Here is a 27330-nt window from a genome sequence, read left to right as displayed (position 1 = left end):
TTTCCGTCGTGGTGCTGGTCCCACGTTGTATGAGCACCAACACCAAGGTGTGTGTGTAGGTATTAGTGTCTCTCCTGGCTCCATAGTTACTGATATTTCCTTTGTGGTTTAAATTAGCAAAGATTTGTAAAATAGGAAGAGGTTAAAATTCAAACACAAGTGAACTTTACCATAGATTAGTATGGAAGTAGGCTGGATTGCATTTAGAATTTTAAAAAAGCTCTGTCTGCCCTGCCTGTACTGTGGCCCAGCCTTCCACAGTATATCCGTTATAAAACTTGCTTTTCTGAAAGGTAGAAATTTTCCTGCTTTTCTTTTGCCCTTAATTATTTAAACTTTCTTCTAGTATTTCTGCAGTTCAGCCTCATAGTTACCCTCACTGAAGACTATGTTTCTGGTTCATCTTCGTGCGCTGTAGGGCCTTGCGCACAGAGGCGCTGCTCCGTGAATGTTTGTTGACCCAAATTGTGTGAACTCAGGTCAGTTCTAGCATCTACTTTTCTGGTAATTATCTTGCCCATTTGCCATCCATCTTACTGCTGTTGATGGAATGAGAGATTTTATATTCCATTATTAATAATTCTATTTAATTTACCTCTCTATTGTGGCATTCGCATCCAGTTTTATAACCTGACTGCCAACAATCGGTAAGAACAGTCTTGATTTTGAAACGGTTTCCGTGCTTGTTGCTGCTCGTTCTAGCCCATAATCGTCCTTGCCCACATCCAGTCTTCAGTTTTTTGTTTAGATCATCTCTGGCTTATCATCTCGGAGTGAGTTTGCAGACTGTCTTTTGGTGCTTTTGCTACTTCTGCAACTGGAAAAACCATGTGGGTGTAGAATTTTTTTGCTCTTGATCTTTTCCCCTTGAGAAGCTGTGAATCCCACGTTCTGGAGTTCATTATTGCCACGGGGAATTCCTATTATCAGCCTAATGCTTTTTTCCTTTGTAAATATTCTCCCCTTTTATTTTGATACCTGTAGGACTAGAAAGTTTATTTCTTTCATTAAATTTTCAAAAAATTTATTTATTTTAACTTTGGCTGCATTGGGTCTTTGTTGCTGCGCGCGGGCTTTCTCTTGTTGCGGCGAGCGGGGGCTACCGTTGCGGCGCGCGGGCTTCTCACTGCGGCTGCTTCTCTTGTTGCAGAGCACAGGCTCTAGGCGCGCTGGCTTCAGTGGTTGCAGCATGTGGGCTCAGTAGTTGTGGCTCGTGAGCTCTAGAGCACAGGCTCAGTAGTTGTGGCGCACGGGCTTAGTTGCTCCGCAGCATGGGGGATCTTCCCGGACCAGGGCTCAAAGCCGTGTTCCCTGCATTGGCAGGCGGACTTTTAACCACTGCGCCACCAGGGAAGCCCTTTCATTAAAAATTTTAACACAATTCTTCTCCTTCCTTTGCTTTCTTACTCAGAGGGACTTTTTTGCTTGTAGATGCTGGCCTCCTTTCAGCTTGTTTCCATTGACTCTGTAGCTTCTGTCTCATCTGTTCTCTTCCTTTGGAATACCCACTTCCTTTAACGCAAATTTTCCATTTTCTCCCTCTGTCTTTGTCATCTCTCCCTACACTGTTTTCATCTCTTCATTCTTTACATTTTGCAGGGAGGGTCCCTGGTGTTGGCTCTCGTTGTGACTCCTGTTGCTTGTTTGTTGTCTGTGATGCTGGTCTGTGTTGGTTTACGTTGTGATGTTGTTGCTGCTTATGTTTGCGGTTACTTGAGTTTGTTGTTTGTTGTTGCTTTTACCTGGTTGGGGATTTTCTTTGGCTCCCAACACTGCCTGCCTTCTTCCTTGTTAGAATTCTTTGCCAGACACGAGCTGAAAGACTGGTCTGAGTGGACTGCCCTTTGCTAAATTCTTTGATCTTTCAGTTGTTTGTCCTAGCTGAGCTTGCCTTTCTGAAGAGGGATGGCATATTCTCATTGTGTTTTATGGGATGGCTTAAAGGAAGATTTATTCAGAATAAATGGAAACATCTGTGTGTTTCATCTTGGCAGAAACGCAGCATGACACTGCATGGGAAGCTCTGGCTCCGTCTGTCTCTCCTGTCACCTCTGTCATGTGCCAAGACACAGTGTGCAATGGCTCTTCCTTCCATCCTGGCTGTGGGTACAACTGATGCAGAAGGAGAGCTAGCGATGGGATGGGGATGGTTGGCTTGAGATGGTGAAATAGTCTAGGCTACTTCAGAAAGGAGGTTCCTCCTGCCAGGGATTGGCCGTGGGGGAATGGAGAGGCAATCTTTCTGTCTGACCTTGCTGTTTTTTCTCAGACACTTACCTGTGCGTAGTTTACTGATAGAATTTTATCTCTCAAGATGTGACCCATTATCGCCAATGTTTCTGAATTCCAAAGTGTTTGTTAGTTTGCATTTCTTTCTGTGTTCTCATTTGCATTTTACAATGGATGTAAGTGAGAGTGGAAGCCCCTGGCTTTAGCAATTGCATCAGAAGCCAGAGCTCTTTGTTAGAGCTTTGAACTTGGGGTGGACATTTTTAATGGACTTTTCCAGTGTAGGTTTCAGCACACCTTTTCTTTCTCTAGTGAAATTGCAGGTTACCCTGTAGGACCCCTTCACCCCTCTTGCCATGATTAGTGAGTTGGGGGCAGGTCTCTGATCTTAATTCAAGAAGGTGATCAAAAACATTGGAATATATTCACATCAGAACGATTCTCTGTGATTTATTACTTATCTGCAACTTTCTTCTACTGTCTAATTGAAGAGTAGAATTTTTAGGTCATAGTAAATCTTTTAGAACAAGAGGAAGAAAAAATGAGAAGATGTTCTAAGTGGCCCACATCTAATGTAAATCAGGTAAGCCCCTAAAGAGATGCATTAAATGCTTTTTTCTTTTCCCGTTTTCAAGTGCAGTCCATAATTTGAAGGATTTAAAGTGCCGCTTAGTTTCCAAGGGAGGATATATTTTGTGTTTGAGTGTCTGCCCTGTGCTGGAACTCTGAACACCAAGCTTAAAAAGTCCAGGTTCTTGTTCTTAAGAGGTAATGTGAGAACAGAGTTGGTGAATGTGGGTGGATTTAATCCAGCGTAGGTGTGATTTTTTTTTTTTTTTTGGCCTCCTAATGTTTTCTCAAGTTCGCCTGCAAGTTTTATTTGGGAGCACTTGCTGCCCTGCCTGTGAAGTCTTCAGGAATCCACCATTCTACCTAGTGTGCCTACTGATGTCTTAAGCCTAAACTGATACAATACCTAGGATTTAAGGAGTATGATCTCTGGGAGTTAGGTCAACATTTTCCTTGTATAGCACTTAGAATCCATGGACTTTTTAGCTAACCAGAGGCTGGTAGCCATATTCTCTCTCTCTCTGTCTCTCTGTGTTTTTTGAATTAAATTAAGGGTACAGTGTATTTTGAGAGATTGTTATAATTGTTGTAGATTTCCGTTGCTTTACCCTTCTGTATTTTACTTGGGTTAATAAAGCATGAATTGACGGCGTCATTATGGCATATGAGGCTGCAGATGTAGAATGTTCCCATGGGCGAGCGTTAATGGAATCAAGATGGTACAGGAGAGCTGCCATCCGCCTCCGTCACAGTCCTGAGGGCTGCCATGACGTTTAAAAAATGTCTGCTGATGCCAGACAACTGGTTCCTTAGATTAATTAAAGTAAAATCTAACACCGATCTGGGGTTTTGATAAGACCACAGGGCTGTTGAGGTTGGAATCGGCTAGCGTTCAACACTGTTCTCATTAAAACAACATTGGAATTGCCTTTATGATTTCTCCTAAACTTTTTTTTTTTAATAACATCTTTATTGGAGTATAATTGCTTTACAGTGTTGGTTAGTTTCTGCTGTATAACAAAGTGAATCAGCTATACGTACACATATATCCCCATATCCCCTCCCTCTTGTGTCTCACTCCCACCCTCCCTATCCCACCCCACTAGGTGGTCACAAAGCACCAAGCTGATCTCCCTGTGCTATGCGGCTGCTTCCTACTGGCTATCTGTTTTACATTTGGTAGTGTATATATGTCCATGCCACTCTCTCACTTCGTCCCAGCTTACCCTTCCCGCTCCCCGTGTCCTCAAGTCCATTCTCTACATCTGCATCTTTATTCCTGTCCTGGCCCTAGGTTCTTCAGAACCTTTTTTTTGTTTTTTAGATTCCATATATATGTGTTAGCATGTGGCATTTGTTTTTCTCCTTCTGACTTACTTCACTCTGTATGACAGACTCTAGATCCATCCACCTCACTACAAATAAATCAATTTTGTTTCTTTTTATGGCTGAGTAATAGTCCATTGTATATATGTGCCACATCTTCTTTATCCATTCATCTGTCGATGGACACTTAGGTTGCTTCCATGTCTATGTCGATGGACACTTAGGTTGCTTCCATGTCTACAACATGGCTATTGTAAGTAGTGCTGCAGTGTACATTGTGGTACATGACTCTTTTTGAATTATGGTTTTCTCAGGGTATATGCCCAGTAGTGGGATTGCTGGGTCATATGGTACTTCTATTTTTAGTTTTTTAAGGAACCTCCATACTGTTCTCCATAGTGGCTGTATCAATTTACATTCCCACCAACAGTGCAAGAGGGTTGCCTTTTCTCCCCACCCTCTCCAGCATTTACTGTTTGTAGATTTTTTGATGATGGCCATTCTGACTGGTGTGAGGTGATGCCTCACTGTAGTTTTGATTTGCATTTCTCTAATGATTAGTGATGTTGAGCATCCTTTCATGTGTTTGTTGACAATCTGTATGTCTTCTTTGGAGAAAAGTCTATTTAGGTCTTCTGCCCATTTTTGGATTGGGTTGTTTGTTTTTTTGATATTGAGCTGCATAAGCTGCTTGTATGTTTTGGAGATTAATCCTTTGTCAGTTGCTTCGTTTGCAAATATTTTCTCCCATTCGGAGGGTTGTCTTTTCATCTTGTTTATGGTTTCCTTTGCTGTGCAAAAGCTTTTAAGTTTCATTAGGTCCCATTTGTTTATTTTAATTTTTATTTCCATTTCTCTAGGAGGTGGGTCAAAAAGGATATTGCTGTGATTTATGTCATAGAGTGTTCTGCCTATGTTTTCCTCTAAGAGTTTGATAGTGTCTGGCCTTACATTGAGGTCTTTAATCCATTTTGAGTTTTTTTGTGTATGGTGTTAGGGAGTGTTCTAATTTCATACTTTTACACGTACCTGTCCAGTTTTCCCAGCACCACTTATTGAAGAGTCTGTCTTTTCTCCACTGTATATGCTTGCCTCCTTTATCAAAGATAAGGTGACCATATGTGCGTGGGTTTATCTCTGGGCTTTCTATCCTGTTCCATTGATCTATATTTCTGTTTTTGTGCCAGTACCATACTGTCTTGATTACTGTAGCTTTGTAGTATAGTCTGAGGTCAGGGAGCCTGATTACTCCAACTCCGTTTTTCTTTCTCAAGATTGCTTTGGCTATTTGGGGTCTTTTGTGTTTCCATACAAATTGTGAAATTTTTTGTTCTAGTTCTGTGAAAAATGCCAGTGGTAGTTTGATAAGGATTGCATTGAATCTGTAGATTGCTTTGGGTAGTATAGTCATTTTCACAATGTTGATTCTTCCAGTCCAAGAACATGGTATATCTCTCCATCTATTTGTATCATCTTTAATTTCTTTCATCAGTGTCTTACAGTTTTCTGCATACAGGTCTTTTATCTCCTTAGGTAGGTTCATTCTTAGGTATTTTATTCTTTTTGTTGCAGTGGTAAATGGGAGTGTTTCCTTAATTTCTCTTTCAGATTTTTCATCATTAGTGTATAGGAATGCAAGAGATTTCTGTGCATTAATTTTATATCCTGCTACTCTACCAAATTCATTGATTAGTTCTAGTAGTTTTCTGGTGGCATCTTTTTGATTCTCTATGTATAGTATCATGTCATCTGCAAACAGTGACAGTTTTACTTCTTCTTTTCCGATTTGGACTCCTTTTATTTCTTTTTCTTCTCTGATTGCTGTGGCTAAAACTTCCAAAACTATGTTGAATAATAGTGGTGAGAGTGGGCAACCTTGTCTCGTTCCTGTTCTTAGTGAAAATGGTTTCAGTTTTTCACTGTTGAGAACGATGTTGGCTCTGGGTTTGTCATATATGGCCTTTATTATGTTAAGGTAAGTCCCCTCTATGCCTACTTTCTGGAGGCTGAAAGTTCCTTTGGCTTCTGGACACCTGCAGATTTTCCTTCTTTTTGTTTGTTTGGTTTTTGTTTGCTTGCTTTTCCCCCAGTTTTATTGAGATACAGTTGATTCAGAAACACTGTATTAGTTTTAGGTGTACAGATAGTGATTTTGATATATGTATTATTGCAAAGTGAGCAGCACAGTAAGTTTAGCTATCATCCGTTGCCTCAACTTGGGTACACATTCTTCTTGCGATGAGAGCTTTTAGGGTTTACTCTGTTAGCAGCTTCCCATTACGTGACACAGTATTGTTAACTTTAGTCACCAGGCTGCACGTTACATTCCTGCAACATATTTATTTTATAACTGCACGCTCGCACCCTTTGACCACCATCACGCATTTCACCTCACCCCCACCCCCACCTCTGGCAACCACCAGTCTGATCTCTGTATCTATTACTTGGGTTTGTTTAGATTTTACTTATAAGTGACATCATGTAGTATTTGTCTTTCTCTTTCTGACTTATTTCACTTAGCATACTGCCCTCAAGGTCCATACATGTTGTTGCAGATGGCAATGTTTCCTTCTTTTTATGGCCAATAGTAGTCCAATGTGTGTGTGTGTGTGTGTGTGTGTGTGCGCGCGCGCGCGCGCGCATCTGTCTGTCTGTCTGTTTATATGTCTGTCTGTCTATCACATTTTCTTTATCCCTTTGCTGATGGTCATTTAGGTTGTTTCCATATCTTGGCTATTATAAATAATACTGTAGTGAATATGGGCTTCAGATGTTTTTTAATACCCTGTTTTCATATCCTTCAGATAAATACCCAAGAGTGGAATTGCTGGATCATATGGTAGTTCTATTTTTAATTTTTTGAGGAACCTCTGCACTGTTTTCCATAGTGGCTGCACCAGTTTACATTCCCATGAACAGTGCACAAGGGTTCCCTTTTCTTCACATCTTCACCAACACTTGTTTTATTTTATTTTTTCTTGTTTATTTTTGATAATAGCCATTCTGACAAGCTTGAGGTGATCTCACTGAGGTTTTGATTTGCATTTCCCTGATGATTAGTGATGCTGAGCACCTTTTCATGTAAAGTAGTCCTGCCTTATCTGCAATTTCGCTTTCTACAGGTTCAGTACCTGCGGCCAACCTCAGTCTGAAAATATTAAAGTGAAAATTCCAGATATAAACAGTTCATAAATTTTACGTTACATGCTGTTCTGAGTAGTGTGGTGAAATCTTGAGCTTTTGCTTTTGTTGCCTTTGCTTTTGGTTGTCATATCCAAAAAATCATGCCAGGACTGATGTTAAGGAGTTTATCCTCTGTGCTTTCTTCTAGGAGTTTTATCATTTTAGGTCTTATGTTTGTCTTTAGAGCTTATTTTTGTGTATGATATAAAATACGGGTCTAGTTTTATTTTTCTGCATGTGACTGTCCAGTTTTCCCAATGCCATTTATTGAAGAGACTGTCTTTTCCCCATTTCATGTTCTCGGTGCCTTTGTCATAAATTAATTAACCATATGTGCGTTGGTTTATTTCAGGGCTCTCTATTCTGTTCCATTGATCTAAGTGTGTGTTTTTATGCCAATACCATACTCTTTTGATTGCTATAGCTTTGTGATATAGTTTGATATCAGGAAACATAATGCCTTCTTTAGCTTTGTTCTTCTTTCTCAAGATTGCTTTGGCTATTCGGTCTTTTGTGGTTCCATACAAATCTTAGGATTGTTTTTTCTATTTCTATGAAAAATGCCATTGGAATTTAGATAGGAATTGCATTGCCTCTGAAGATTGCTTTGGTTGGAATGGACCTTTTAATTTTAATAATATTCTTCCATTCCACAAGCATGGGATATCTTTTCATTTATTTATATCTTCAGTTTTTTCATCAGTAGTTTTCAGTGTACAGGTCTTTCACCTCCTTGGTTAAATTTATTCTTAGTTAATTTGTCCTTTTTGGTGCAAGGTAAATGGCATGGTTTTCTTACTTTCTCTTTCTGATAGTTTGTTATTAGGGTATAGAAATGCAACTTATTTGTATATATTGATTTTGTGTCCTGAAATTTTACTGAGTTTATTTACTAGCTATAACACGTTTTCAGTGGAGTTTTTAGGGTTTTCTATATATAATATCATGTCATTTGCAGGTAGAGACAGTTTTACTTCTTTCTTTCCAATTTGGATGGCTTTTATTTCTTTTTCCTTGTCTTGTTCCTGATCTTGGAGGAAAAGCTATTAGCTTTTCACTATTGAATATGATGTTAGCTGTGGGCAGATTTTCCATATTGAGGGCTTTTGGAGAAATGGTTTCTGGGCTTTCAGTTTTGGCTGATGCATTTTTGTTTCATCATTTTAGAATTCCATCTTCAGAATGTTATATAACATACAATAAAACTCAGCCTTGGAGATTACTTGAGATTGTGTAAAATATATTTTAAATAAAATAAATTGGAATAAATTAAGTGAAATAAGTTTTTAAAATTTCATATGGAAGTATGTTCCTTTATTTTATTTTAAAAATCTCTATTACCTGTATTATTTTACTTACAAGTGTGTTTGTTATAGAAAATTTGGGAAGTGAAAAAGTATAAAGAAAAAAACTACCCAGAGATAATAATCTCTGTTTCTAATTTGCGATGTCTCTGTTAGGCTCAGTATCTCTCTGTTTGTCTCGTCTCTCTTTCTCATATATAATTATTGTATTTATGATATATTCTGCATTTATAAGTGTATGATGTATATATTAGACACACACACACACCCTGCTGTGGACTGCATTGTTTCTCTCCAAAATTCATATGTTGAAACCCTGATCCTCAGTGTGACTGTATTTAGAGTTAGAGCGTTTAGGAGGAAATTAAGGTAAGGTTAAGTGAAGTTATAAGGATAGGATCCTAATCCAAAAGGCCTGTAGCCTTATCATTCTCTCTCCCCCATTGTGTGCACACACCCAGGAAAGGCCACGTAAGCACACAGTGAGATGGTGGCCCCCTACAGGCCAAGAGAAGAGGCCTCAGAATAAATCTTACCTTGCCGACATCTTGATCTTGGACTTCCCAGCCCCTAGAACTGTGGAAAATTAATTTCTGTTGTCTGTGCCATATAGTCTCTAGTATTTTGTTGTGGCAGCCCAAGCTAACACACACACACTCGAATCAAATGTATATATACCCTTCATACACATTTTAAACAGAAACTGAAGTCATTTTCTATGTAATCTAGCAGACAGTTTTAAGTTCACCTAGCAAGTAGTAGCAGATGCTCGTAAGTGTGGGCTGAATGAGTTGCAGAAGAAGCTGGCTGGAGGATAAACTGTAGCACTTACCCTTCGGGCACCCTCAGGGTGCACCCAGCAGAACAGAGGTGTCAGTCCTTTGGGGGATACAGAAAAAATATGGATGTGAAATACCTGGGAGCTTAAAAAAACACCCATACCCGAGTCCATCTTTAAATGAGATGCTTATTTAAGGGACCAGTGCAGGGCTCAGGCATGGTGTTTTAGAAACTCCTTGAGTGACCTACTGGTTTAGCAGTTGAAACAAGCAGTGTATGGATATAAAGGCACTAGTCATTTTTGACTAAGATGCGGGTGATCAGGCCAGGTAACTGTTGTCATTGAGAGGAAGGGTCCCCCGTGGCTCTATGTGTTTCCCCGGGGAGGGGAAGGATGGGTAAGATTCAGGAGGGGAAAGAACTAGAAAGCTGTCCCAAGAAGCCATTATCCCTTGAGCAAAGGCTGGAGGCAGAGACAAGTGTGACGTATTTCTGTGGGTAAGAAACAAGAGTAAGCCAGCTTTACAAGACCGAAGTTTAAGGCCAATGTCAGATTGAAGCTTTCTGGGTTACAACACACCACTTAAAGTGATTCTTTCACTCTGCTTTCTTACCTCGGGTTAAGGTTCGTACTATATAAAAATGCCCTTGTAGAACCTCCTGGTGAACGGTCCTGAGTATTTTGGGCTTCCATTTAGGTCAAATATACCAAAGTACTTGTGTTCACAAGATCCTGCTCCACTTAAAAAGTCTAGTTAAATATTAATGTGAGGAAATTTGCTCTTGCATATTTTCACACGTAATTTCTTTAATCGGTATTATGCATTTTGCATAATTTAAATACCGACATCTGGGTGATTTGCTCAGCCAGCGGAGGACTGTTTCACCAGAAAGATGTACATAGCATCTCTCTGAAGTGCCTGCTAGCAGTTAGCTGTTCAGCGTCAGATAAAGAATGATGTTTCTGCAGTGGGAGGTATAGTGGAAATTGAACTGCCCCAAGAGCTTCTGTTCATTAAGAGGACAATATTAATTCTATTTACTGTTTAGGGGCTGACTTCCAACAATGCCAGGAAATGTCGGCTTGCTGGTACCGGGGAGGTGAGGAGGTAGTCAGGTTCTTCCCTTCCTGTTTCTGCCCGGATGAGTCCGGGACTATTCTCCGTCTATACTAAGTGTGTCTCTTTTTATAAATTTATTTATTTATTTATTTATTTATGGCTGTGTTGGGTCTTTGTTTCTGTGCGAGGGCTTTCTCTAGTTGCGGCAAGCGGGGCCACTCTTCATCGCCGTGCGCCGGCCTCTCACTGTCGCGGCCCCTCTTGTTGCGGAGCACAGGCTCCAGACGTGCAGGCTCAGTAGTTGTGGCTCACGGGCCTAGTTGCTCCGCGGCATGTGGTATCTTCCCAGACCAGGGCTCGAACCCGTGTCCCCTGCATTGGCAGGCAGACTCTGAACCACTGCACCACCAGGGAAGCCCTAAGTGTGTCTCTTTTGACTGCAGGTACTGTAATGTGGATTATTTGAAAGTCTTTTGCAAGCAAGGCTTTTGCATTCCTGCTTCAGTTTTTATGATGTAATAGGTGCCAATCTGATATCAACTTCCTGATGCATGCTAGGTACAGATGTTGTGGACACTTGTTAAATTATTTATGATGATTATCTTTTGGAATCCATTCATATGTAAACAACATTCCCTTGTAAGCTTCTGACTTATTCTGGCCATTTTAAGCATTCTTTTGAGGTTCAGGAGCTGCTTTTGCCTGGCAGGGAACGTACAAATAGGACTGATGAGAGACAGTCTAAGCCCTGGAGTCAGAGCGATAGTTTGCCTTTCACTGACCCCAGCCTGCTCTCTCATTCCCTGTTCTTGACATGTTGTCCTGGACCCACTGTTTGCTTTCTGGAGGAGCAGACAGACAATACACTAATACATAATTTTGATAGACTGGAGTGCTCTGAAAACAGCAAGCCAGGTGGAGTGATGGAATGTCCCTGGGAGGGGGGGCGGGAGGAGGCGTGCGCTTCCTCTCTAGGAGGTGAGGTTTACGTGAGCAAGGACCTTGTCCACCTTACTGGTGTCTTTGATCTTTAGAGAGCAGGCAGCATGTGTGGTAAGAGCTGACTGACAAGAAGGGCCCAGCCACAAGATTTACGGGAGACTTTCCCGGGGAAGCAGGGACAGCGTGTGCAAAGGCCCTGCAGTGGGAATGAGGAAGCCACTGTGGCTGGAGCGTTGGGAGTCATGTGGAGAGTAGAGGGGGTGAGGTTGGAGAGGTGGGTAGGGGCCAGACGAAGTGAGCTGCCGGTGCCACTTTATTCCAAATGCATGAGAATATTGTAGAGTTTTGTGTGTGACCTCTTGACATTCTGGAAAGAAGGCTCTGGCTGTCACATGGAGAACAGACTGTAGGCTGGCAAGAGAGGAAGCAGAAGGACAGTTGGGGGATGTCAGAGACTAGGCAGGAGGTGGTGGTGGCAGTGGCGGTGGAGACGGAAGGTCCTGGATGATTTTGCTGCCATGCGAGTAGACCCACTGATGGTTGGCTGTGGGGTTAGAGGCAAGGAGAAGAACAGGGTGACTTCTAGGTTGACCCACTTGATCCTTCCTTTCTTTTTTCAACCTGTGGATTGCTAATTCTGCCTTCTCACCAGAACCATCTCCTTCCTTAATCCTCATGCTGATGAAGGTTGATTCCTGGTCCTCCCTGGCCTCTCTGGGTCTGTGGTACCTGCCAGACCTTTTCAGTGTAGGTAGATTTCCAGTCCTGAACTCTCACAGACTGTTCTTTCCCTTCCCTGTGTTTGTAATTTAAGAAAATCTTTTACCATTCCAAGAGCATTAATAGAGCTCTCACACGAAGGCTTACGTGTTACCAGTCAGCCTCGCAGGGACATGGAACATGTCTAGCCAGCAAATGTTGTTTTTCTCCACCTCACCATGCTCTCTGGGAGCATAGCAAGAATAAAAAGTTGTTTCCTGGAGGAAAGTCAAGGGGAGATCCTTATTCCTTTTCATCACCGCTGGCTCAGGTTACATGAACAAAGGGTGGAGGAAGGTGGGATGGTGGTTGAAGCACAGCTTCATCGACTCTCTGGTAATCTTGGTGGCTGTTTCCTTCCTCTGTTAGACGGACAGGATTCTTTCTTTGTGCACGAGAATGTACGAGAGACTGTAGCTTCTGGGTGAATGCCAGTGTGTGTACTTTCAGGATTTCAGAGCTAATTGGTTTGTGTCGACAATGACTATTTACCATTAGTATATTATAAAAGACACATGCAAATTACTTGACAACACTTGCTAGTCAAATTGGTGAGCGATTTTTAATGTCAACAATATCCACTTGGTGAGCTGTCTGGAAAGTGTTACTGGGAACCGTCAGGATTTTGTTTTCCTAGCAATAAAGATCTTTCTGATATTTATCGGACTTCTGCAACTCTTGCAAACTCCCCAGTTTCCTTATTTTTCATTAAGAGGAGTATGTAAAACAGTTGAGAAGGGTGTCTTTACTTAAGGTCCATCAGTCTAAACTATTTGTTGCGTAGCGTCCACCAAGCTATTCCTTCCTTCCCAATTCCGCCTCCCTTTTCCCTCTGTTCCTAGTCATCCCACACATCCTTGCCAGGTTCATCTTCTGAGTATCAGCCAGTTCCTGTTTTCAAAATTCTCAGTGCCTTCCCGGTTTCTGAATCAAATATTGACCATCAGCTTGGCTTTCCGGACCAGGTTTATCAGTTAAATGAATGTCCAATGGTCCCTTGTGTATGTGCCCATGTTTTCTGCCACCGTACCTTTGCTCAAGAGACCCCTCCCCCCAAACCCGGAGCACCCTTGTTTTCTTCCTTTTTGTAGCCAGCTGAATACCTGTTCTTGACTTTGGAGAATAGGCGTTGGAGATGACATCACACGTTTCAAAGAAACGAAGAGATAATAATAAAAAGCAAACATGCCACCCCGCAGCAGAAACGCCTCCACGAGCTCGCTAACAGGAAGCGGATGAAGAGGGCCATGCGCTGGCCGCTGAGGAGGGGAGGCCGGGGTGGGATTCCTAAGCCTGCACCTCAGGAGCTGAGTCAGTGAGGATTCTAGAAGCGCTCCCCACACCCTCAGATCTGGGGAGGAACACGGTGCTTTCTTACTCCTCCTTCTTACGGAGGAGTCATAGAAATGGCTGCTGGTGGCAACTGGGATGAAGTGGAAAGCAGAGCTGAGTCTCTGAGACCAGGGAACCTGAGAGCCAGTGTCCCCACTGCAGTGGGCTCTCCTCTCAGGCAGGAGGAAGGCGCCCGGTGGAGGATGTTTAATGACCTTTCTTAAAAGAGGCCAGAGCCCAGGAATTCGAACAAAGCCTTTACCGCGCCTCGGTGGAGACCTCCTGGCCCTGTCACTCAATCTGGCTAGAGAATGGTGGAGAGAACACAGACCCACTCAGTCTTCAAACTGGAAAGATCACAGATGGGGCAGCAGTAGGAAAAGAGTCAAGGAGTTGCCCATCCTGTGTTAGAGCAGCAGAATTTCCGGACAGATACACCTGAGCACACACAGATGAAGAAAAAAAGTGAGGCGGTTATATAAACGTAAGTGCGATGGATGGATGGATAGACGGACAGATGGATAGACAAAGAAAAAGAAAAAAAGGGGATATAGCATGTAAAAGACAAAGCATCCAGAGCTAGATGAAATCATACCTCAAGGCATAGAAGGGAAGTCCTTAAAGTTGTTTCATTCTGTGGAACAAGTTAATGAGTAATGTGAATTCAGTAAACACAGCAAGATGATTAAAGGAGAATGAGATGAAAAAAGAGAGATTGCAGATCTACAGAAAGACTGAGGTCCCGAACAACAACCATTGCAGGACCAAGAAATAAAATTAGAAATACCAAAGGAAAGAATAGATGCCACTGCAACCAAATTACTAAAAATTAAAGGCTTGATAGTCTCAGTGAACACAAGTGAAGTGATCATGACATTAAAGCAATCAGAAGCTAAAAGATGAAAAGACAATGTACTATAAGGATAATTGGCCTCCCTGAAGTAGACAGTCAACATATGAAACAGAAAATGGAATATAAAACAAGGTGACTTTTAGGAAATGAAAAAGAAACAAACAAAAGAACTGAGTCTGCAGATTAGAATAATGTATCCTGTTACGGGAAAATTCAGAGAACAGAATGTTTAACACCAATACCTATCCTAATTAAGCTACTGAATTTCAAAGGTAAAGGAAAAAATCTTCAGACATCCAGGCAGAAAACCAAATTATCTGCCATAGACCAAAAGTCAGACTAGCTTCATATTTCCTTAGTGCAGCATTTAATTTCTGAAGAGAGTGGAGCCAACTCAACATTCTGAGTGAGGAGGTATGAACACGACCCAGAGTGACACAGCTTCGATGTCGTTCAGGTGCAAGGGCAGAAGGTGGATATTCTCAGACATCTATAAGCTTGGGGAATGGTACTTAAAACCAAAACACAGAGGAAAAAATATAGACACAGTGCTGTCAACCTCTAAATACGTTTCGTAATGTCTTAACTTAGAAGCATATTTTAGTAAGTGTCTGTTGTAGTGAAGAAACATTTGGTTGAAATTCAACAAATACTTCAGTTGCTTTTCCTTCTGTTAAATTCAAATGAAGTCACATACAAATTTTTTTTTTTAATTAAAAAGCATTTATGCTAGAGGAAGGATAATTTCATGTTTTATGAAAGTCCTCCTGTCTGCCTGACCCCCTCCCTCCTCCTCATACCCGCACTGGGCAGGTGCTCTAAGCCCTGGTTGTGGTGACCCCTCCTCTTCTGATCAGTGTTGTCGGCCTTGGGTTTGCAGAACTTAAGTGCTCTTTCTGCTGTGAGGCAACTCCATACAACTCTCCTAGTTAGCGAAGCACATGGTTCTTCCTAGCCTGAGTTTCCACCAGAAAAATTCTGACTTTTAATTCTTGGCTAGCAACAACAATAACAACAAAAATTCATGTAAAAATCACTTACAACTTGCAGTGCCGAATAATCAGCACTTCTTGAGTGACTGCTCTGTGCCTGGTGCAGCCATATTTCCCCCCATGTACTCCGTGTGAGGAAGCACAGTTTCTGCCCTTTGAGAGCTCTTAGTTCAGGTAGGGCGGACACGTCGCCAAAATTTTCCCAGTATTTCCCAAGCAAGATCTAGCTCTCAGGAAGGCTTCTTGAAAGGGAAACATAGGCTTCTTATTGACAAGTTTTTGTCTTGATTTTCACCTGTTTATTCAGGAAGTTTGTTGCATTTTGACAGACACAGTGCTGGATATTTGTTTGTTTGTTTTTTAAATTAATTAATAATTTTTGGGGGCTGCGTTGGGTCTTCATTGCTGCACACAGGCTTCTCTGTAGTTGTGGCGAGTGGGAGCTACTCTTTGTTGCGGTGCTCGGGCTTCTCATTGCGGCGGCTTCTCGTGTTGCAGAGCACGGGCTCTAGTCGCGGGGGCTTCAGTAGTTGTGGCGTGCGGACTCAGTAGTTGTGGCTTCCGGGCTCTAGAGCGTAGGCTCAGTAGTTGTGGTGCACGGGCTTAGTTGCTCCACAGCATGTGGGATCTTCCCGGACCAGGGCTCAAACCCGTGTCCCCTGCACTGGCAGGCGGATTCTTAACCACTGCACCACCAGGGAAGTCCCCAGTGCTGGATTTTAAGGATGTGATACTGTGATGAAAAGAGAGAGGATTCCTGCTGAGTCTAATGAAGGGGTATGGGGGTTATATGGGACACTCCCAATGAGCCAGGCCCTTGTGGCTTCTCCCTTTGATCTGGGCAGTCCTGCCTGCCACTCACCTGAACCGCCGGCATGTGCCAGAGGATTTGCTGCCACCATCTCAGCCCTCGACACAGGTTTTAGATTTAGGGGTTGAAAAAAACTTATTGAACATATTTTTGGAAATGTGATGAACATAATGTTTGAGTGGATACTGCCTTTTTATACTTTTTGTCAGGCAGTAGTTTCCTTTTTATACAAATATTGGTTGCCAAAAGCTTTGTTTGGATACAAAATATGTGCAGCTATACATATTTGACCACTTTCTTTCTTTGGGAGCCCATGTGCCTGGAGTTGGGAAAGGGATCGCCAGCTCTGCTCTGTTAAATATTCCATCTTATCAAAGAGGTATTTCATCAATTATGTATAACAGTAGGGGCCACTCAATAAATATTTTATAAGTGATAGATATTTTTGTCTGAAATTACTTTTTCACTCGAGCAATGATTTAAACCCCCGTTTTTAGTTTTATGAGGTGACACTTTTATAATATCATATAGTGAATGCAGCTTGAATGTCATAGAGCTTTAGGGCAGCATTAATCATAAATTCATATGCCCCCATTCCCAATCCTGAGAGACTTTCTCTTAATTCAGGTTTTACCCATTCTATGTATGGAAGTGTGTGTGTGTGTGTGTGTGTGTGTGTGTGTGTGTGTGTATTGGGGATGGGTGGGGACAAGTAATGCTTTTGACCTAATGGCTCTGAAGTTATGAATTTCAAATGAATTTCTAAGTCTATGAGACTTATTTTAAGGAAGGAAGAAAAAGTGCTTTTCAATGGGTTAAAAAAAAAAAAAAGAATATCAAACTAAACTGTGATGTAGTCCAAAACAGTTTCTCTAGTTTGAGTGGGAGCTATTAGAGTTTAAAATACTGCCTCCCCCCGCCCCCTTTTGGGATATTGTCCACTTTTATGCAGAAAGAAAATACATATGTCTCTGGACTTAGGAGAACAGTCCCTCTCCTTTTCACATGGACCTGGAAGCCTGGAGCAATCCATGGCCAGGCGCCACCTACCGTGTGTGCAGCGCTGTCACAGTTCAGAGCTAGCAGGCCTTGTTTCATGAGATGGGGCTGTATGATTAAACTCTCCAGTGTAATATATATCTTTAAAAAGAAAAATCACAGACTTTCCACTTCAGTTTGAGCTCTGTGGGCAAGAGGAAAAGCACGAATTCTACCAACATCGGAGAGGCAGGAGTCGGGGTTGGTTTATTTAGAGGGCTCATTTTAGCCAGGATTTGCAAGGGCCTTGGTGTAGCATATCAGGATGAACGAAGTCTCCGGCCTCCAAGCCTGAGGTTCTGGGCCCCGGAGAGGAAGCCCATCTGATAAGAGAAGTAATTGAAGAATAGTGATACGCTTCATTTCCTTTTCTTGAATTTAAGTTATGCATTGGTCATTTTCTCTGTGTATCTATTTAATGGTTGTTAAATTAAATTGCTTTCCCTCAAGTGGTGATTTTTATTTATTTATTTTCGAAACCATCTTTTTTTCTTACTCCGCTCCATTGCCCTCTGGCCCGACTCCAACTCCGCGTGTGTGCGGTGGAGGCCCCAGTGTCTGCAGAGGTGAAGGCTGGGGACTTCTCTCTCTCCCCCCGGCCCTTTCCCAGAACCTCCCAGGGGCCCCTTGTCTGCAAGGTTGTGAGGTTCTGAATTCTTCAGCGAGAGAATGGCAGGCTTCGTAGACTGTTTTAATATTTAAATGATACAGAATCCATTTATTTGATCCAGGAATGTGAGGAGTTCCGGTTTTGTTTCGGGCAGCTCTGGGCTTTGGAGTCCGGAGCTGTGCTGTGCTCAGCGTGTCCCGTCGCAGGAGTGGGTGAGGGAGAGGGTCGCTCGGAACATCCCTGACCCGGAGCCCCCGTTAGCAGCACGGGGCTGTCTGCTCTGCTGCTTCCATCAGCCTGTGGTCACACAGCACAGTGTCCTGTTCTTGGATGGGCCCCCGGCTCAACTCAGCACAGCCCGACCTCAAGGCTGGAGCTTTCACCTTCACTCTTCCGGGGTTTGTCTGCTTTCCACCTGGGAATTGCCTCAAAGCCTGGATTCTGAGGGTTTTTTTGTCTTAGGGCAGATGGGCCTGATGGTGAAGGGCCTCTCCGTCTCTTCCTTGCGAGATTGCTCTTGACCTTCCTTCCTGCGTTTCTCTGAACTCTGAGTATCTACCCACTCATTCATTCACTTGACAGATATTAATTGAGGAGCTCCTCTGTGTCAGGCACGAAATAAGGCATTGGGTTACATTCTAGTCAGGAGACAAGTGATAAACTTGTATATCACATATCATAGAGTGATAATTGCTAAGAGAGAAACAAATCAGGACAAGAGAGGTTGGTGACTGCTGTCTCGTATGGGGCGATGGGGAGGGTGGCTTCTGAGCAGAGGAAATGAGGGCTGAGTTATGTGTGAATTGAAGGCAGTTCTTCTCAACTGGGGCACATTTTGTTCCCCAGGGGACACTTATCGGTGTCTGGAGGCATCTTTGGTTGTCACAACCTCGGAGGAGGGATGTGTGTTACTGGCATCTGGTGGGTAGAGGCCAGGGATGCTCTAAATATCCTCCAGTGCCCAGGGCAGCCCCCCACAATGGAGAATCATCTGCTCCAAAATGTCAGTGGTGCCAAGGTTGGGAAGCCCCGCTCTAGGGGAAGAGAAGGAGTAGACAGGAACAGAGGAAACAGCAATGACCAAAGCCCTGAGGTGAGGGCTGGCTGGCAAGTTTGAGGAACAGCAAGGAGCCGGGGTTCCGGGAGAGGAGTGAGCAGGGGGCAAGCGGCAGGAGGTCAGCAAGGGGTGAGGTCACTTGGAGCTTTGTAGACCCTTGCAGAGACTTTGGGTTTTACTCAGAAAAGAGGAGGCCGTGTAATTGACCCGAGAAAAGGAGCGGCCTGCCCTGCCGTCTGTCTGGCAGCCGGGGAGAGCGTGGACTCTGGCTGGGGCACGAGTGGGTGTGGCCAGGATTACTGAGGCCATCCCGGCGAGGGTGGTGATGCTTGGGGCCAGGCAGCAATGTGGTGCAGTGGTTTGTCGTCAGATTGGGGGCATATTTTGAAGGTGGAGTCAACACCGAGTGCTGTAGGGTTTAGAGAAAGGAGCAAAGGACAGCCTGATCTTTGGTCCAAGCAACTGTAAGGAAGATTGGTGTTTACCGAGAAGGGCTAGTGTGCAGGTTTGGGAGGCAGGGGGCATCAGGGCTGGTCTTTCAGGGTGTTAAGTTTGAGCTGCCTGCTTGGTAGCCCCACAGGTATACCGAGGTAGGCAGGTTTATATACGCGAGGATGGAGTTTTAAGGGAGAGGTCTGCCTGGAGATTTAGATTTGAGAGTTGTCGGCATGCAGTCAAGCCCTCCGTGTCTGCGGGTTCCACATCCACAGATTCAACCGACCACCGATCACAAATATTCAGAGAAAAAATATTTCAGATAGTTCTCAAAAGCAAAACTTGAATTTGCCATGCTCCAGCAAATATTTACATAGCACTTTCACTATGTTTGCAACTATTTACATAGCATTTATGTTGTATTAGGTATTACAAGTAATCTAGAGATGATTGACAATATAGGGGAGAGTGTGCGTAGGATATATGCAAATTATGTCCTTTTATATAAGGGACTTGAGCATCCTTGGATTTTGGTATCTGCGGGGGTCCTGGAACCAATCCCCCATGGATACCCAGGGACAACTGTGTAGATTGCAGGTAAAGTCAGGAGTCAGGATGAGATCATCAAGGGAGTGACTGTAGACACTAGAGTCCCTGGGATGAAAGACTCCATGGAAGTGGGTTCAAGAAAGAGCCGGAGGGGGGAAACTAGAGGACCACAAGTAGGAAACTCTTTGGAGGTGGTTTTCTCTAAAGGGGCACAGAGAAATTTGTGGTAGCTGGAGGGAGATGCAGGGCCAAGGGAGGTGGTGGTGGTGGTGGTTGATGGGAGCTCTGTAGCAGATTTGTGTGTAGGTGGGAATGATCAGTGGATAGAAGGTGATGCAGGGCACAGCGGGTCAGGTATCTCTGGTGCATGGTAGCAAATGCACGGGAAAGGGTTGCTTTCAGGGCCATGTGCAGTTTGACTCTAGTAACTGGCAAGAAGAACCAACAAGTCAGGAGACGTCTAGGTATTAAGTGAAATAAAGGTTCTGAAGAGGGAGAAAGATTGCTTTCTGGTCTAGTGGTTCTAGAACCTTTCCTAAAGAAGGCAGGGTTTGAGCTTAGCTTCATATATATGTGTGTGTGCATGTGTGTATTCATATGTATACATATATGTATATATGTATGAATCTGTATCAGGCAATAAATTTATTTCATTTTATGAGCTTTTTGTATGTTCCAAGCTCACTTTGCCCACCATATGCCAGGATTTCAACATGAAGCTTACAATCCATTTTTCTTGCAGTGTTTTTGGTGAGAAGTAAAACATTGTTCATTTTCACACTCTAAAGAGAACCTAATAACAAAGTTTTCTTTCCTCAAAGTAACCTTTTCCTTTTCTTTCCCTCCTAATTTCAGGAACAAACTCTGGCCCTGAGGAAAGAAGGGATTGGAGTTGTTTTGGATTCCGAGCTGCCCCATTTAATTGGCATCGATGACGACCTTCTGAGCACTGGCATTATCTTATATCACTTGAAGGTAGAAACTACTTGCCTGGAACATTCTCGTTTTGGTTTCAGCTTTCCCTGTGGACACTGGCAAGGTTTAGTGTCATACTCTGTGTCCACGAACGCAGCCACGACCCTGAAGAATATACAACAAATCCTTGAGTCCTTTGGGGATTCTCAGCAGTTCATTGGGATTCTGTGGTATTAGAAATTTCTGTTTTATGTAGTCCTAAAGCTAAATGAAGATCCATTCACTTTGCCCTCTAATTTGTAGACTCAGCAAGAGGGAGGTAAGGAACAAAAAGGCAGACAGACTGAGGAAGAAAAGTTACCAGCACCCGAACTGGCATTTGTTGTATGTACAGTTTCCTGGTCTCTTGTGTTAATTATAAAGTTGTGCCTCTTGCCTACATCGTTGGGCCTGGTCCCGAGCAGGGTATCCCTGTCAAGAGAGCAGAATTTCCACATCAGTATCAGTGGTGGCCTCTGTAACCTTGACTTTAGTATCTTCTGTCTGATCCATGACTTCAAATGAGAATGGTATTACGCTTGTGCTTTGAAGGCTCCCCTAAACCATATATATATATATATTTTTTCCTTTTGTATCTGGTTTATTTCACTTAGCATAATGTTTATCCATGTTGTAACATGTATCAGTACTTCATTCCTTTTTATGGTTGGATAATATTCCAGTGTATGTACCACATTTTATTTGTCCATGGATGAATATTTGGGTTGTTTCCACTTTTTGGCTATTATGAATAATGCTGCTATACACATCAGCACACAAGTATCTGTTTGAATGCTTGCTTTCAATTCCTTTAGATATATCCTAAGCCATATCTTTAGATACAAAGAAACCCCTGGCCGCTAGAGGAGAGACTTGTCAGAAAGGATTGGGAACATCAGTGAGATTGCTGTCACAGGCAGGTTATTGATGGCAAAACAGGAGCCCAACTCTTGTCGAGCCCTGAGCCTCAGAGGTCCTGTCCTTTTTCGGATACCACGGGCTGTTGTTACAGAACCTCAGTGAACTCCAGTTGCACTGAGGCTGTGGCCTGCCCGGGACAGAGCTCGCCCATCCGTCACCAGGTTGCTTGGGCTTCAATGGAAGAGGGAGAAACAGATCATTCCTCATGTTCTTATTAATAAATTTTGCTTGACTTTTCTCCCTAGGAAGGTCAGACATATGTTGGTAGAGAAGATGCTTCAACAGAACAAGATATTGGTGAGGATCTTTATCCATTTCCTCTTCGCAATTATTTATTTATTCATTTATGGCTGTGTTGGGTCTTCGTTGCTGAGTGCGGGCTTTCTCTAGTTGCGCGAGCGGGGGCTACTCTTCGTTGTGGTGCGTGGGCTCTAGGTGCGTGGGCTTCAGTAGTTGTGGCATGTGGGCTCAGTAGTTGTGGCTTGCAGGCTCTAGAGCGCAGCCTCAGTAATTGTGGTGCATGAGCTTAGTTGCTCTGCGACATGTGGGATCTTCCCGGCCCAGGGCTCTTACCCGTGTCCCCTGCATTGGTAGGCGGAGTCTTAACCACTGCGCCACCAGGGAAGTCCTCCAATGACTTTTTAAAAATCGTTTAATGAATTTCTTTTGAATGACTGACATTGAAGTAATTATAAAAAAGAAAACGTTTCAAATACAATATTGATCAGAACGTGTATTTCTGTAATTTTGAACGCAGCTCAAATGACTAACACAGAACAGTTAGTTTAGTGAATAAAATGGAACTGTGAATCCTTTCCCCCACCATGCATGCTTTCTATCCTTGAAAAGTCACGCCTTTCAAGTGTGCTGTTAGTTAAATCACTTTACTCTTGTCACAGTGGAAATATGCTAACAGGTACAGATAAAAGATATAAGACCCTTTGATGGGAAATCCTTCCCAGTCGACACTTACCTGTGCAAAGATGAGGACAGAAAGTAGGATACACACGTACACAGCATCCACACACACAGACTTCTGGCTTTCCCCAAAGTCTTTGTGAGGTACCCAGGTGAGGTCTTGCCAGGCTTTATATTGTAGCATAACTTAGGGGATGCATGCGGCGGTGGTAGAGTGCGTGTGCGTGTGTGTGTGGCAAGGTGGGGATTGGCAGGGGAAGAATTATATCTTCTCAGCTGGTTTTAGAATTGCTGGTGATGAGCTTGCTTTCATGCCAAGTGTAAGCTATTAATCAAGCCAAAGCTCGCATTTCCTATGTGTATTTACTATTTATCGTGAATCTGGGAGAGCTGGAAACCAGTTCCTGGAATTGAATCCTTGGATTCAGCTGTTTTTGGGTGGAACTAGGTGTCAGGCCTCTTCCTCTCAACATTAAATTATCAATACATGTGACCTTTGGGTTTGTTATAAATGTGGTAAGGGCTAAGAACACATGTTTTCTGTGAACAGAAAAGTTCAGTAGTGCAGTTCTGTGGAGAGGAGTGGGAGCCGTTTGGCTTGTGCTTCTGAGAAGCTGGCCAAGAACTGTGCCTGAAATCATGTAGGTTTGTGTGACCAGCATTCATGTCCATGCCTGGCCGCTCATCACACACGAGCAGCTCAGGGTGGTCGGATGGGAGTCGGTAGCCCTTAGCAACCACATGCTCTGAGAGATCTGTGGAGGTCAGGTTCTCTCAGAATCGGCACAGGCTGTGGCTGGGTCATCTCAGGACTTCTGGAGACTTCCTCGGGCCTCCCAAGATCCATGCCATGCCGTGTTCACCTTTTACCTTTGGTTTGTGCTCCTGGAACGCAGTGGCGGTAAGCGTGGAGGTCACAGTAAATCCTTGAACCATGGGGCCCTTTTCTTCTCTTCCATTTTATTGTGACCTTTGGGTAACTGGAGGAGGAAAGTTATTTAGACTGAAGCAGGAGTGACTCAGTGGTATTCAGTTAAGACAAGTTACTCAACTGTTTTCTCCCCGAAGATGAAATAAATGAACGTGCCAGAACTTACTCCCTTATACGGGGGATGTCCAGACCCCCCGAGTAACAATCAAGGGATGGTTCTGTCAGTTGATGCCAGGAACTCCTGAAGTTCAGTTTTCTCACTAAACATAAATGTTCACCTCTCAGTTTTGTATGGAAAAGAAAGAATATTCAATATGAGAAAATAAATGAAGGTTGGGAATCATTGCACTAGATACCAAAGGAAATCTTTTCTTCCTCTGTTTTCCCATCTTAGTTCTTCACGGCCTCGACTTGGAGAGTGAGCACTGCATCTTTGAAAATGTCGGGGGGACGGTGACACTGATTCCCCTGAGTGGGTCCCAGTGCTCTGTGAACGGTGTTCAGATCATGGAGGCCACGCACCTCAATCAAGGTATTGGCTTTTGGTTCTGAGTTCTTTGTATGTGTCATTTCTGGAAAACAGGTTGATTAGGTAATGGGGGAACACGTGCATCTTAGAATTAATTACACTTTAGGTGTAAAAAGGATGAAGACTGTTTGCTTCATTAAGCTGTTTTCTCTTTTGCTGGAGAACTTCTTCTTTTTCTTTTTTTAAATTAATTAATTAATTTTTTATTTTTGGCTGCGTTGGGTCTTCGTTGCTGTGTGGGCTTCTCTCTAGTTGCGGCGAGTGGGGGCTACTCTTCGTTGCAGTGCGCGGGCTTCTCATTGCGGTGGCTTCTCTTGTTGCAGAGCACGGGCTCTAGGTGCACGGGCTTCAGTAGTTGTGGCACGCAGGCTCAGTAGTTGTGGCTCGCGGGCTCTAGAGCGCAGGCTCAGTAGTTGTGGCACACGGGCTTAGTTGCTCCGCGGCATGTGGGATCTTCCTGGACCAGGGCTCAAACCCGTGTCCTTTGCATTGGCAGGCGGATTCTTAACCACTGCGCCACCAGGGAAGCCCTGGAGAACTTCTTTATAAAATGCCCGTTGTCTTGTTGAATTAAACATCTATATATTGACTTAAAAGTTACTGCTGTTACGGAAATAAGACTTTAAATGAATTTGTGAAGTTCAAAATGTGCTCTTCAGATGCAAAACCTTAACACAGTGGCTTCTTTTAATAATTTTATTACCTTATTTACATTCTTTTTATGAATAGTTATACATACAGGATCTGGTGTCATATCTTTTTTTCTTTTGAAATAATTTCAGTATTATGGAATATTTGCATGAACTTTAAAAAAATTCATTCATTCATTCATTTATTCATTTATTTATTTATGGCTGTGTTGGGTCTTTGTTGCTGCCGGTGTGGGCTTTCTCTACTCTTCGTCACGGTGCGCGGGCTTCTCATTGCGGTGGCTTCTCTTGTTGTGGACCACGGGCCCTAGAGTGTATGGGTTTCAGTAGTTGTGGCACGCAGGCTCAGTAGTTGTGGCTTGTGGGTTCTACAGCGTGGGTTCAGTAGTTGTGGGGCACGGACATAGTTGCTCCGTGGCATGTGGGATCTACCTGGACCAGGGCTCGAACCCATGTCCCCTGCATTGGCAGGCAGATTCTTAACCACTGAGCCATGGGAAGCCCAAGAACTTTTTCTTTCTTTTTTTTTTTTTCTTTTTTTCATACAGCAGGTTCTTATTAGTCATCTATTTTATACATATTAGTATATATATTGTCAATCCCAATCTCCCAGTTCATCCCACCACCACCACCCTCCCCCCTGCTTTCCCCCATTGGTGTCCATACGTTTGTTCTCTACATCTGTGTCCCTATTTCTCCCTTGCAAACCGGTTCATCTGTACCATTTTTCTAAATTCCACATATATGCGTTAATATATGATATTTGTTTTTCTCTTTCTGACTTACTTCACTCTGTATGACAGTCTCTGGGTCCATCCACGTGTCTACAAATGACCCAGTTTTGTTCCTTTTTATGGCTGAGTAATATTCCATTGTATATATGTACCACATCTTCTTTATCCATTCATCTGTCGATGGGCATTTAGGTTGCTTCCATGACCTGGCTATTGTAAATAGTGCTGCAATGAACATTGGGGTGCATGTGCTTTTTTGTTTTTCTTTTTTAAAATATCTTTATTGGAGTATAATTGCTTTACATTGTTGTGTTAGTTTCTGCTGTACAACAAACAAAGTGAATCAGCTATATGCATACATATATCCCCATATCCCCTGCCTCTTGTGTCTCCCTCCCACCCTCCCTGTCCCACCCCTCTAGGTCGTCACAAAGCATTGAGCTGATCTCCCGGTGCTATGCGGCTGCTTCCCACTAGCTATCTATTTTACGTTTGGTAGTGTATATATGTCCATGCCACTCTCTCACTTTATCCCAGCTTACCATTCCCCCTCCCCCTATCCTCAAGTCCATTCTCTAGTAGGTCTATGTCTTAATTCCCATCTTGCCCCTAGGTTCTCCATGACCATTTTTTTTTTTTTTGTAGATTCCATATATATGTGTTAGCATATGGTATTTGTTTTTCTCTTTCTGACTTACTTCACTCTGTATGACAGTCTCTGGGTCCATCCACGTGTCTACAAATGACCCAATTTTGTTCCTTTTTATGGCTGAGTAATATTCCATTGTATATATGTACCACATCTTCTTTATCCATTCATCTGTCAGTGGGCATTTAGGTTGCTTCCATGACCTGGCTATTGTAAATAGTGCTGCAACGAACATTGGGGTGCATGTGTTTTTATGAATTATGGTTTTCTCTGGGTATATGCCGAGTAGTGGGATCGCTGGGTCATATGGTAATTCTATCTTTAGTTTTTTAAGGAACCTCCATACTGTTCTCCATAGTGGCTGTATCAATTTACATTCCCACCAACAGTGCAAGAGGGTTCCCTTTTCTCTACACCCTCTCTAGCATTTGTTGTTTGTAGATTTTCTGATGATGCCCATTCTAACTGGTGTGAGATGATACCTCATTGCGGTTTTGATTTGCATTTCTCTAATAATTAGTGATTTTTTTTAAACATCTTTATTGGAGTATAATTGCTTTACAATGTTTTGGTAGTTTCTGCTGTATAACAAAGTGAATCAGCTATACGTACACATATATCCCCATATCCCCTCCCTCTGGTGTCTCCCTCCCACCCTCCCTATCCCACCCCTCTAGGTGGTCACAGAGCACCAAGCTGATCTCCCTGTGCTATGCGGCTGCTTCCTACTAGCTATCTATTTCACATTTGGTAGTGTATATATGTCAGTGCCACTCTCTCACTTCGTCCCAGCTTACCCTTCCCTCTCCCCGTGTCCTCAAGTCCATTGTCTACGTCTTCATCTTTATTCCTGTCCTGCCCCTAGGTTCTTCAGAACCTTTTTTTTTTTTTTTTTTAGATTCCATGTATATGTGTTAGCACGTGGTATTTGTTTTTCTCTTTCTGACTTACTTCACTCTGTATGACAGACTCTAGGTCCATCCACCTCTCTACAAATAACTCAGTTTCGTTTCATTTTATGGCTGAGTAATATTCCATTGTATATATGTGCCACATCTTCTTTATCCATTCATCTGTCGATGGACACTTAGATTGCTTCCATGTCCTGGCTATTGTAAATAGAGCTGCAATGAACATTGTGGTACATGACTCTTTTTGAATTATGGTTTTCTCAGGGTATATGCCCAGTCGTGGGATTACTGGGTCATATGGT

At 43.0% G+C, this 27330-nt stretch overlaps 1 protein-coding gene across 2 annotated transcripts in view; it reads left to right on the top strand.

The window, feature by feature from the left end:
* The window catches only part of KIF16B (kinesin family member 16B), a 302268-nt gene that overhangs the window by 113104 nt on the left and 161834 nt on the right, over positions 1 to 27330 (top strand). For both annotated transcript variants that reach the window (XM_059897339.1, XM_059897338.1), the window contains exons 13-15: positions 20687 to 20806; positions 21952 to 22003; positions 23950 to 24087. In XM_059897339.1, the coding sequence (XP_059753322.1) occupies positions 20687 to 20806; positions 21952 to 22003; positions 23950 to 24087 (310 nt within the window). The remainder of the gene's footprint in view (positions 1 to 20686; positions 20807 to 21951; positions 22004 to 23949; positions 24088 to 27330) is intronic.

This window comes from Balaenoptera ricei, chromosome 15, assembly GCF_028023285.1.
Source record: "Balaenoptera ricei isolate mBalRic1 chromosome 15, mBalRic1.hap2, whole genome shotgun sequence".
Lineage (NCBI taxonomy): Eukaryota > Metazoa > Chordata > Mammalia > Artiodactyla > Balaenopteridae > Balaenoptera > Balaenoptera ricei.
This window is presented reverse-complemented; position numbering and strand designations above follow the sequence as displayed.